This window comes from Narcine bancroftii, chromosome 5 (genome assembly GCF_036971445.1).
Source record: "Narcine bancroftii isolate sNarBan1 chromosome 5, sNarBan1.hap1, whole genome shotgun sequence".
In the NCBI taxonomy this organism is placed as follows: Eukaryota; Metazoa; Chordata; class Chondrichthyes; order Torpediniformes; family Narcinidae; genus Narcine; species Narcine bancroftii.
Window position 1 is genome coordinate 206,972,060 of NC_091473.1, and position 13,299 is coordinate 206,985,358.

Genomic DNA, 13,299 nt, shown 5'->3' on the forward strand with positions numbered 1-13,299 from the left:
ATCGTTGGAACACCGGAGTGTTGCACCACCGATATAAACCACTTGGCCATTCGTATACATGCTGGGTTTGTGTAAGCACAGGACAGCCAATCCTCCTGTTACATCCATTGTACCTAAGGCAAATGAATGATGATAATTTCAGTTCTCAAGCGAGTATCTCCTGAATCTGTGCTTTAAGAATCTCTGTAGGAGTAAGGATGAAACACCTTCAGATCTGAATATAATAAATACAAATAGGACATGCTCTTGCCAGTTTAGACCGTATTTGTAGGTAAAGAAACAGAGTTAATGTTCCAGTTTGAATACCTGTCGTAAAAAAATTGGAAGGAGAGAAAGGCGGCTTATTGAGATACAGATATGATTGGGAATAATTGTCGCCAAATGGGAAAACCCGTGGTGATCAGGGTAGTAATCGGTAAATAAGTTTATCTGGTCAGTTTGTGGATTGGGGTGCGAGGTGGAGAATGACTGCATGAATGAAATGTGGATAAAATAATGCCAGACTTCTGAATAGCAGAGGAAGATGGCATGTCTCTCAAAACAGACCAACAGGTTGGTTCTACCTGATAAAATAAGGAAAGCCAAATCAAAAAACTCCATCAATGAGAGAAAATTGTTGACAAAGGATGAAGTAATCTTGGAATGACGGCAACATATTTTCGTTCAACAGCGATTAATGTGATTCTGAATTTTGTTATTTTGAATATTGGAGAGTAGTAGATATGGTAGGCGATTAGCAGAAGTCTTTAATAAAGTCATTCGTTGTCTAGTTATTGCTGGTTAAAGCTATGTATTTTCTCTGATGCACTCGGTACGCTGAGAGGGATTATTGTTGAGCATCTGCTTCCTTCGGCTGGATAATGTAGAAAAATTGTTTCTTCATTAATACATTGGGTCAGAAATTCAGGTGTGAAATCAGAAGTGAATAACGTTCTGGGAGATTTACTAATTTGGGAACTTCTACACTGCGAATTGATTGCAGATATTGATGCTGTATATATTTAAGGCTGGAATATATTGACATTTGGACACGCAAAAGGTTGAATAATTGTGTATATTGGGGAACGAAATGAGCTATAACATTGCATACGGCTTCATGAATACTAGGGCAAATTTGAGATATTGTACAACTTGCATTTTTTCGTTTTATCGAATCGGAAAGTCGACTTTATTCAGTGCCCTCAGGTGGCTTTTGGGTCCGTCATTTATTTATGAAGGCGTTCGGTATCGTTCATGTGAACTTGGTTCTGACGTCTTCACTGTCTTAAATACATTGCTCTTATTGTCATGTGACTCCGTGGTAAGATGTAATTGAAACCTTTTTGTATTGACATGTTTCACTGTGGGGATGGGGTCACGGTGATTGAAACGCCACCAGCTGCCGTACAATATCTTCCCAGCTGCAATACCTTGTTACCCACACGACTTGGATTAAAACGTCATTTACATGCCTTGGGTTCTTTTTATCTTCTACTTGATCTGTACTTTTCGAAGATAGCCTGAATATTTATGATTTTTTTAATACTATAAATTCACAGGATAGTAGTTTAATTGCGGTTCAGAATGTTGTGAAAAATGTGACTCGATTAACCAGGTTCAGAGCAGAGATAATAATGGATTTTAATGTCTTGAAATGCAACATTTAGAAAGGAAGTGGTCATAAAACTAAACAGTAAATCTTCAACACGAACTCTTAAGTATACTTAGGTTTTATTTAATTGTATTTTTGATGGAATTTTGTGAAACAAATCTATGCCGATGATTAATGGGAACTTTCAATAAAGTAAAGCATAATCTGCAGGAGAAAACTAGCACGTCGCATAGCATGTATGAGTAAAAATGAGATGTCTACGTTTCAAGTCCAAATCATTCCTAAAGACTGACTGTGAAGAGAGGAGACATTCAATCTCAGGAGAAATTCAGGAATTGCGATTGTGGACAGGTCGTGTGTTTGGGCAATCATGTTAATAATCTGTTTTAATCTTTTTTTCTCATTTCATGGGGTTCAGAAAATATTATGAAAGTACGCAGTTGTACAGCCTCTTGCATGAATCCGTGTGTCTATTGTCGACCGATATATCACAAACAAGTGGAAATAACAATGTAGTGTGATTGTGCAGTTCATGGATCATTCATGTGCCATGAGTTTTTCAAGCTCCATCCTCGTCAATGTAACTTTCAATATCTATATAAGTCCTTCCTTTGTCCTTTCTTTGTTCTATACGTTCTGGTTTACACTGTAAAAAAAAATCTTTGGGTAATGCAAACCAACTGCGTGTTCATCATTAACAAAAAGTATCACTATCTTGAGGATTTCTGCCTCAGTAAAGGAAATGCACGTGTGTCTACAGTTATCAATTCGTTATCACTAGCGTTGAAGGTTTATTGGTATATTTAAATAATGTGTTCAAGGAGACTGTTCGGGGTCATTGAGATTACATCGGATTCTAGATCATTTCCGACAATCCACCATTTATTTTGTCTGCAATATTTTCTCTGCCAGTATCGTGCTCGTTATCCTGCTGGATTTTCCGGGTGGATGCAACTTAGTGTGGTCAATCAGTCTATCAATTGGCCAACCCTTGGGGCTCTATATCTGACACAGATCAACTGGCGTGATCGCTGCCTTAAGAGTGCATAAAGCATTGATTGTGCTTGAGTCTCGAGGCAGCCGGAGCCCTATCCTTTCTCGTGCAGCCTGGCGTCTGATTGTGATCGGTGTGGGTCGTATGAAATGCTGTGAGTTGTTTCTCTCCGTTGCATGTGCTGTGCAGTAACGTGTAATCTCACGTGGCTCTGCGGGCAGCAACGAGTTGAGAGTTTTTGTATTGCCTTGTAGCACTGTGTTTGGGATACGCACAGTAGTTGAAGAACCATCAGCAGCAATACATTAACCTTTCAGCTTCAGAACCTTGTCGACTAGTCAGTAGCTTTGTTAATCCTCCCTATTATTAACAATTGGAGATTTGCCATTGCATTTAGTATTTATTCTGCTTTAATTAATACGTCGCTGGATATTCAAGGATCCGTCTAAGATCGCCAGCTGGTTGAAGGAATCTTGGTTCCCTGACTGATGTTACGATGGGAAAGAAAACGCTGGTTTCCATGAGATTCGGAGAGAATGTGGAAAAAATCATTTTATATGTTTTAACGTGTGGGGCGTTCAATTCATATTTGTGAACGGAATCATGCCGTATGTTTATCCCAGTGAGTACCTCGTCCTTAACCTGCTTTTCTACTGTTTATTTTTAATTTACTATTTGAAAAACCTACGAAGCTGAATGGTCGCCAATGTCGTTTGTATTCAAATCGGCGTCTCTGAGAAACAAATGAAACCTGGGACTTGTTATTGGTGGGCAGCCGAGTAGGACTATCCTATTTCCTGTTTCTCCAGCTTCTCAAGTCAAAGTGCTTCATGGAATGAAATTGAATATTGACGGCACCAGATCTAATTCAAACTCATGCGTTCACTTGCAATATTTAATTGAACGGTAAGTCAAACCATGCTGTGCAATATAAAACAAAATTATGGGAGCAAAGCGTATGTGGTCATTTTCGCTTTGCTTAATCCCTTTTCGGGTGGTATAATTCATTCATAGGTTTGATGTTTGCTTTCTCCGCGATTTGGGTACGTTTGAAAAATATAAATTAGAGCTGACATAGTTCATGTGCCCTGTCCGCAGTGAAACTAATACACAAAAATAAATTCGGAATGTTGTTTTGCCAGATAAAGACCAGTATGATATGTTGATGGTTGACTAATAATTGTTCCTATCCATTGAATCACAAAAAAAAATAGAATGTAAGAGAACATAAAACAAATCAGTTATATGAAGCAGATGTGATTAAGAATTCGATTTTACAACCCTGCGTATTTTTTAAGTTTGATTTCTTGTTTGGTGAGTTCCTGAGTTTAAAAAATGGTTGAGGGTTAATTTTGATACGGAGACCAGTTTACAACGACGATAAAAACATAATATTAGCAACTATAGCGATCTTACCTCGGATCCAGATTTATAAGGTTGGTCAAGACTATTTCTGATTCCTTTTGCGTGCAGGATTTATGTCAGACTGTGGTATGCCATTGTGGAAAAGGGTAACTGCAAAAGTCGTCCATTTAGGTTTTAGTTGTCCCTCTGATTCTTATTTAAGTGAGGATGACGTGTTTAAGAGAGAAGTATCTATCTTAAGGATTTACTAACTGCTATTGAGGTTTAATACATGTAAGGATTTGGCACTTGGTGGATGATACTGCTTCTAACTTAGCCTGGAGTTTTCAGGGTTCTTGTGTGGAATAGATGTACTTTGACATACATTTTGTGGCTCGGGTTTAAGTTAGGGAGACAGGAGATATTTGTAATAAGCACAGGATTTTGATAGAGGGTGATTATAATTTTCCAAAAATAGATCGTAAAACCCATTGCATGAAAGGACTGGATGGATTGGAATTTGCTAAATGTATTCAGGATTGTTGTATGCAGCAATACGAAGAGGACTAGTGAAGGGGCAGTGTTGGATCCACTATTGGGGAATGAGATAGGTCAGGTGAAGGAAGTATGTGTTTGGGAGAATTTTGGGTCCAGTGATCATAGTGCCATTAGCTTCAGTGTATTTATGGAAAGGGATAAGTCAGGACCTAAGCTTGAGGTTTGCGAGTGCAGAAAAGTTAGATTTGAGGAGATGAGAAGGGATTTTTGAATGCTGGCCTTTGTAAATCATAGCATAAAACGATTTGTTTTATGATATGGATGTAGCAGGGAAATTAAGGTCTTTTAAAAGTGAGATTTTGAGGGTCCAAAATCATTATGCTGTAGATAGGGTAAAAGACAGAGTCCAATATTTGAGAGAATCGTGGATTTCAAGGGATTGGAAATTTAGTTCGAAGAAAGAGGGAAACCCACAATAAATATATGAAACAAGGAATAAAGGAGATGCATTTAATGTAAAACACATTTAATATAAAAAGAATCTTAAGAAAGAAATTAGAAAAACTAAAAGAAGGTACGAGGTGGTTATAGCAGACAGGGTGAAAATAAATCCAAAATATTTCTATAAATATGTTAATAGCAAAAAGAGAGTGAGCAATAAAACATGTCCCTGAGAGAATCAAAAAGGACAACTGTACGTGTAGCCATATGAAATGGGGGAGATTTTGAACAATTTCTTTTCTTTGGTATTGACTAAGAAGGATATTGAATTGTTCAGGGTAAAGGAAGCAAAGAGGGTAATTATAGAAAATGTATTGATTATGAAAGAGGAAGTACTGGAGCTATTGAAGCATATAAAGGTGGATAAGTCTCCGGGTGCCGATGAGATGTTCTGCAGAACATTAAGAGAAGTCAATGAGGAAAGGGTAGCGGCTCTGGCAGGGATTTTGCAAATGTCAGTAGAGATGGGTATAGTGCCGATGGATTGCCCTATTGCTAAGGTGACTCGTTTGCTTAAAAATGGTTCGAGGAGAAAGCCTAACAAGTATCGGCCTGGAGGATTGATGTCTGTGGTAGGTATGTTAATCAAAAGCGTTCTTAGAGATAATATGTATAAGTATCTGGAGAAACAAGGTCTGATCAGGAACACCCAACATACATTTGTGCGTGGAAGGTCATATTTGACCAATCTTGTTGAATTGTTTGAGGAAATTATGAGGCCCACTCTTCTAAGAAGTCCAAATCCTTTTGCAATCTTTGAAAACCTTCTTCATCATCCACAATTCCATCTAATTTAGAATCACTCGTATATTTAGTAATCCAATTTACCACACCATCATCCAGATCATTAATGTAAATGACAAACAGAAAAAGGCCAAATACAGATCCCTAAGGCACACCACAACAGTTACCCACTAAGACTCTCTGGCATATCCCTTCAAGCCACTGCTAAATCAATTTGACTATCTCAAAAATAATGTTTAGCGCCTCAACCTTCCTAACTAAGCTTTCATGAGGAACCGTATCAAACACCTTACTCAAGTCCATATTGACAACATCCACTGATTTCCCATCATTAACATTCTGAAAGATGACAGATGGAATTTAAAGCTGATATGTGTGGTGTGTCATTCTGGAAGAAATAACCAAAACAAGACATACATAGTATATGGGAGGGCAAAAAGAAAAAGGAGTAACGGTTCATCATTTCCTGAAAGTAGAATCTCATGTGGATAGGGTGGAGAAGAAGGCTTTTAGTATACTGGCCTTTATAACTCAAAGCATAGAATACAGGAAGAGCCCAGAGGACCCCAAAACCGAGGACCAATAGATATTCACCTCGACAAAAGTTGCCAATCATTATCTTTGAACTAGAAAATAGAATCAAAATTGAACTTACCTCCACTAACTTACTTAACCTACTTGACCTCCTTCTAAATCTAAGTACATATCTCCTCCTTTGACCAGGAGATCTTTCAAACCTTGCCAGCTTGTATCCCTGAAACTGATGTCTGTCCCACTCCCTCTCTCCTCTTTCTCTCCCCCCCTCTCTCTCTCTCTCTCTCTCTCACACACACACACACACACACACACACACACACACACACACACACACACACACACACACACACACACACACACACACACACACACACACACACACACACACACATGCACACACACACTCATTGCCTCCAACTCTGAGAGCAAAGCCTGTTTTTTCTCCTCTCTGCCTGAAAAGATCACATGACATTCCAGACTATAAATGCTCCTTTATGGACAAACCTGTGTTACAGAGTTCTCTGTTGTGCACCTTGACCTATGTGTTCTGTGGTTTTATGTGAAAAGTGACAGTTTATCTTAGAGAGCCAAGGTGAAGGTGGATGCTGAGAGAATGGTAGACGGACTGAGAATGTGCAGAAAATGATCTATAAATTTCTGGACTTGGAAGGTAAACTACCACTGGGGGTGCTGTGGAAGGGAAGAAGGCCCAAAATATGAGTCATTGTCTGTAAGACAGTTTGGAATGTTGGGATTTCAAAAAGGCTTGAACATTCCGAAGGCAGCCAGAAGGATATGGACCAAGCAATTGTTGTTCTCTCTGCAAGTAACATAAGAAGTCAACTTAGAATTTTGTGCTCTCTCTCTCTCTCTCTCTCTCTCTCTCTCTCTCTCTCTCTCTCTCTCTCTCTCTCTCTCTCTATCTCTCTCTCTCTCTCTGTCTCTCTCTCTCTCCCTCTCTCTCTCTCTCTCTCTCTCTCTCTCTCTCTCTCTCTTTTGGCTTCAGTTTACCAAACAAACAGAATTTTGTTTATGATTTTTGCTGCAGATGAGATTGAAGTTTCGTGAGTCTTGTTGTTTTGTGTCCAAGTTTTTTCTGTGGGCTGGCTGGAAAAATAACTTAGACTTTAATTGCATATGTTATATTTAGGATGGGGAATTTATTAGTTTTACACTGTTATACAAATTTGCATAATAACCAGTGCGCATTGATATAAAAGCGGGAATTAAAATTTGATTATTTTTGTTAATAAAATGATTGTTTATCTTTACCCCTGTGTGACATGCCTTTTTTGTGGTTGCTGGCTTGATCTTGTAATACCTGCTAATGCCTGTTGTTATATTTCTTGCCTTTTGAAAATAGACTCTGCAAAAGCTCTTGCAAATATTCTGTGCTTAAAAGTGTTTGTGTGTGACATGCTCTAACAAACCTTTCCAAATTTATCTCCCAAACACCTCTATATACTCTGTCAATTTTAACTCTTCAGTTAAAATTCAGTTACAATAAACTGTCTTATAACCACAAAAGAAATAACAATACACAATATATCTTCTTCTTTGGCTTGGCTTCGCAGACGAAGATTAATGGAGGAGTAATGTCCACGTCAGCTGCAGGCTCGTTTGTGGCTGAAAAGTCCGATGTGGGACAGGCAGACACGGTTGCAGCGGTTGCAAGGGAAAATTGGTTGGTTGGGGTTGGGTGTTGGGTTTTTCCTCCTTTGTCTTTTATCAGTGAGGTGGGCTCTGCGGTCTTCTTCAAAGGAGGTTGCTGCCCGCCGGACTGTGGGGTGCCAAGATGCATGGTTTGAGGCAATATCAGACCACTGGTGGTGGTCAATGAGGCAGCCACCAAGAGATTTCTTTAGGCAATCCTTGTACCTCTTCTTTGGTGCACCTCTGTCTCGGTGGCCAGTGGAGAGCTCGCCATATAACACGATCTTGGGAAGGCGATGGTCCTCCATTCTGGAGACGTGACCCACCCAGCGCAGCTGGATCTTCAGCAGCATGGACTCGATGCTGTCGGCCTCTGCCATCTCGAGTACTTCGATGTTGGAGATGAAGTCACTCCAATGAATGTTGAGGATGAAGCAGAGACAATGCTGGTGGAAGCGTTCTAGGAGCTGTAGATGATGCTGGTAGAGGACCCATGATTCGGAGCCGAGCAGGAGTGTGGGTATGACAATGGCTATGTATACGCTAATCTTTGTGAGGTTTTTCAGTTGTTTGTTTTTCCAGACTCTTTTGTGTAGTCTTCCAAAGTCGCTATTTGCCTTGGCGAGTCTGTTGTCTATCTCGTTGTCCATCCTTGCATTCGATGACATGGTGCAGCCGAAATAAGTAGACTGGTTGACCGTTTTGAGTTTTGTGAGCCCGATGGAAATGTGGGGGTGGCTAGTAGTCATGGTGGGGAGCTGGCTGATGTATGACCTCAGTTTTCTTCAGGCTGACTTCCAGCCCAAACATTTTGGAAGTTTCTGCAAAACAGGATGTCATGCACTGGAGAGCTGGCTCTGAATGGGCAACTAAACCAGCATCATCTGCAAAGAGTCGTTCACAGACAATTTGCTCTTGTGTCTTGGTGTGAGCTTGCAGGCACCTCAGATTGAAGAGACTGCCATCCATGCGGTACCAGATGTAAACAGCGTCTTCATTGTTGAGGTCTTTCATGGCTTGTTTCAGCATCATACCGAAGAAGATTGAAAAGAGGGTTGATGCGAGAACGCAGCCTTGTTTCACGCCATTATTAATGGAGAAGGGTTCAGAGAGCTCATTGCTGTATCTGACCTGACCTTGTTGGTTTTCGTGCAGTTGAGTAACCATGTTGAGGAACTTTGGGGGGCGTCCGAGGTGCTCTAGTATTTGCCAAAGCCCTTTCCTACTCACGGTGTCGAAGGTTTTTATGAGGTCAACCATGGTGATGTAGAGTCCTTTATTTTTTTCTCTGCATTTTTCTTGGAGCTGTCTGAGGGCAAAAAGAATGTGAGTAGTTCCTCTGTTTGCGCGAAATCCACACTGTAATTCTGGGAGAACATTTTTGGCAACACTAGGTATTATTCTATTTAGGAGAATCCTAGCGAAGATTTTGCCTGCAATGGAGAGCAGCGAGATTCCCCTGTAGTTTCAGCAGTCTGATTTCTCGCCTTTGTTTTTGTACAGGGTGATGATGATGGCATCACGAAGGTCCTGAGGCAGCTTTCCTTGGTCCCAGCAGAGCTTGAAAAACTCATGCAGTTTGGCATTCAGAGTTTTGCCGCCAGCCTTCCAGACCTCTGGGGGAATTCCATCCATACCTGCTGCTTTGCCACTTTTCAGTTGTTCATTTGCCTTCTATGTCTCTTTCCGGGTGTGGACCTCATCCAGCTCTAACCTTAAGGGCTGTTGAGGGAGCTGGAGCAGGGCGGATTCTTGGACTGAGCGGTTGGCACTGAAAAGAGATTGGAAGTGTTCTGACCATCGGTTGGAAATGGAAATCTTGTCACTGAGGAGGACTTTGCCGTCTGAACTGCGCAGCAGGCTTTGGACTTGGGGTGAGGGGGCGTACATAGCCTTTAGAGCCTCATAAAAACCCCTGAAGTCACCAATGTGCGCGCTGAGCTGGGTTCATTTGGCGAGGCTAGTCCACCACTCATTTTGGATCTCCCAGAGTTTGCGCTGAAGATGGCTGCATGCGCGATGGTAGGTTCGTTTCTTCTCTGGCCAGGACAGCTTTGCAAAGTGAGCCTGGTGGGCAGCTCGCTTCTTTGCCAGCAGCTCCAGGATTTCCTGGTTGTTTTCGTCGAACCAGTCCTTGTTTTTCCTGGAGGATAAGCCCAGTACCTCTTCAGTGGATTGCAGTATGGCAGTCTTCAGCTGATCCCAGAGGGTTTCAGGGGACGAGTGTGTCAGGCGGATTGCATCCTCGAGCTTTGCTTTGAGGTTTGCCTGGAAGTTTCCTCTCACTTCGTCAGACTGCAAGTTTCCAACATTGAACCTCTTTCTGAGGGCTTTAATGTTCTTGGACTTTGGCTTGAAGTGAAGGTTGAGCTTGCAGCGAACAAGCCAGTGGTCAGTGTGGCATTCCACGCTGGGCATGCCCTGGTGTGGAGGACATCTCGTTTGTCTCTTTCTCGCACCAGGACGTAGTTCAGGAGGTGCCAGTGTTTGGATTGGAGATGCATCCAGGTAGTCATCAGGCTGTCCCTCTGCTGAAAAAGAGTGTATGTAATGACAAGCCACTATTCTGCGCAGAGCTCCAACAGATGGCACCCATTGTCGTTGCACTTGCCGACACCATGCTTGCCCAGGATTCCTGGCCAGATTTCTGAGTCTTTGCTGACACGAGCGTTGAAGTCGCCAAGGATGACAACCTTGTTGGCTGTAGGGGTGCGTTGAATGAGGTCACGCAGATCAGTGTAGAACTTGTCCTTTTCTGCTGGTTCTGCCTGGAGGGTTGGAGCATAGAGGGTGATGCGACGCTTGTTTTGAAGGGGGAGTCGCATGGACATGATCTGGTCCGAGTGGGCTGTTGGGAGGTTTTCGAGTTTGGAGGCAATGGAGTTCTTGACCATGAAGCCTACACCAGATAGGTTCATCCATAGGCTTGCCAGACCAGTAGAATGTGTAGCCCGCGCCGCATTCTTGGAGGCTGCCTACATCTGCAAGGTGGACTTTACTGAGAGCGGCTATGTTGATGTCAAGTCTGAGGAGTTCATATGCGTTGAGGGCAGACCGACATTCAGGTCGGTGGCTGTCAGCCTTGTCTAGCATGGTTCTGATGTTCCAGCATGCTAGCTTGAGTTTGTGAGCATCTTTTGAGGGGGAGGACGTGGAGGGGGAGGATGTAGACATGTCCTCGGGCCTGCACAAAAGAGCTTTTAGGTGGAGAGCAGTGTGCGCAGTACTGGCCCCACCATTTAGACCCATGCTTTGTGTGCCATGGCCAAGCAAGCTGGGATGTGGCAGCGAGGTCCTTGGGTCGTAGGTTTTATATCAGAGTGGCCTTTTCCTATTCAGGTTTCTTACCCGGGCTGGAGGGGCCTGCCTCCCCTCCTAGGTCGTACCATACCTGGTCGCAATCCAACCTGTTGGCCTCCGCCTGCCATTTCCTATATTTATATGTTCGGAGTATGTTATGAGGCCCCGGTCCGGGCAGAAGCGAGGGGGAGGCGGTGGCCCCGGCCTCGGCAGAGCAAAGCAGGCGGAGGCCCCGGTCCGGGCAGAAAGAAGGAGGTGGCGGCCCTGATCTGGGCAGAGGGAAGGCAGCGGCGGCCCCGGCCCCAGTCCGAGCAGGAGGTAGACAGCGGCGGCCCCGATCTGGCACACAATATATAACATGTTATAATACAACAACCCAATTTTGGAAGCACTTTTATGCACGATCAATTTTAACATCTTGACAAAAAAATCTGCCATCACATTATTTATACCTCTGATATGATTAATTTGCAGATTATATTCTTATAATATTAACATCCAGTTTAACAATTTTATGTTTTTTCTTCATTTTATTCAAAACCACCAGAGGATTGTGGTCAGTGAATATCACAATTGGTTCATGAGAGGTACAAGGATACAGTTCAGACTTTTGCAGAGAATATATGATAGATAACAGTTATTTTTCAATAGTGCAATAGTCCCTTTGATGAGCATAGAATGGTTTTGAAAACTAGGCAACTGAATGGTTAATGTCATTGTTTTTGCAATAAAGCTGTACCTGCTGCTCCCTCACTGGCATCCACTACTAAACAAAATGATTTGTCAAAATCAGGAGATTTTAACACATGGCAATGGCATAGGATCTCCTTAAAATTTCCCAAAGCTACTTACCAACTTTTAGTCCACACAACTTTCTCCCCTTTCTTTAAAATGTTGGTTAAAGGAAAAGCAACCTCAGAAAAATTTCTGCAAAATTTCCTACAATATCCTGCCTTTTCTAAAAACATTCTCACTGCTTTCTTTCCATTGGCAATAGAAAATTCAGAAATTGCATTCACCTTAACTTGAATAGGTGCAACTTTGCCATAGCCAACTACAATGTGTTACCGTGTAATTAGCAAATTGACTATTTGCTAAATTAACTATTATGTTTGCTTTGGATAATCTTGAAAACAATTTGTCCAATTCCTTCAGATGTTCTTCTCATGCGTCACTTTTTCTGACCAAGTCATCAATATAAGCAACTCTATGTGTTAACCCTTGTATTTCCGAATTAATAATCCTTTGGAATGTGGCAGGGGCATTTTTCATAGTAAAAGGTAACACATTATACTCGTATAAACTGGATGGAGTTACAAAATACGAAATATCTTTCCCCTCTTAGTTAAAGGCACACACCCGTAACCAACCAATCCAACGTAGTAAGAAATTTTACTTTGTCAATTTTATCAATACAGTTATCTATCAATACAGTTATCTCTTTTAGTTACTGAATTAACATTCCTGTAAACTGTACAGAACGTAACATTTCCATCTGATTTCGGTACCAAAATACAAGGAGAACACCAATCTGAATTGGAAGGTCTAATAACATAATTTCTCAACATATATTCCACCTTCTGACTCTTTATTTTACTCTTCTGAATGTTTATTCTATATAGGTGCTGTTTTATGGGATTTGCTTCTCCTGCATCTACATCATGATAAATCGCTGACATCATTCTTGGAACATCAGGGAATAAATTTGTGTATTTAAAAAGTAATTATTTAAACTGCATCAGCTCTTGTGACTTAAGATGGCCTAACATTTCTTCCATATTTTCTAAAATTGCTGAGTTAAACAGGCACACAGGATCCATGGTACATACAGTTCAGAAAATCTAGCTTTCGAAGGATTGTCATGTATTGAAAACAAAATCAAAACTTTCCTTCCTGTCTTAAAGTTCCTCACGTTAGCTTTCCTGTCACATAAAGGCTTCATTTTACCCTGAGCCATTTTTAAATTCTCTTGAGCCTAAGTCCACACTTTTTGTAACCTATCCTTACATGTAAAAACGTAATCCAGCAAATTCAACTGCACATCCTCATTAACACACTGTTCTTTTATCAACATTAAAGGGCATCTAACCTGATGCGCAAACACAACCAAAATCTTTCCAGAGCCTTTACCACCATT

The 13,299-nt window shown here is 41.5% G+C and overlaps 1 protein-coding gene and 1 gene segment (V, D, J or C); both read left to right on the forward strand.

Moving 5' to 3' along the window:
* LOC138764641 (M1-specific T cell receptor alpha chain-like) overlaps window positions 1-13,299 on the forward strand; it is an 814,651-nt gene that overhangs the window by 651,518 nt on the left and 149,834 nt on the right. The window lies entirely within an intron of this gene.
* Window positions 2,813-13,299, forward strand: part of LOC138764642 (immunoglobulin lambda constant 6-like) — a 35,329-nt gene continuing 24,842 nt past the window's right edge. The window contains 1 exon segment of the C gene segment in view: window positions 2,813-3,207. Coding sequence covers window positions 3,189-3,207 — 19 coding nt within the window.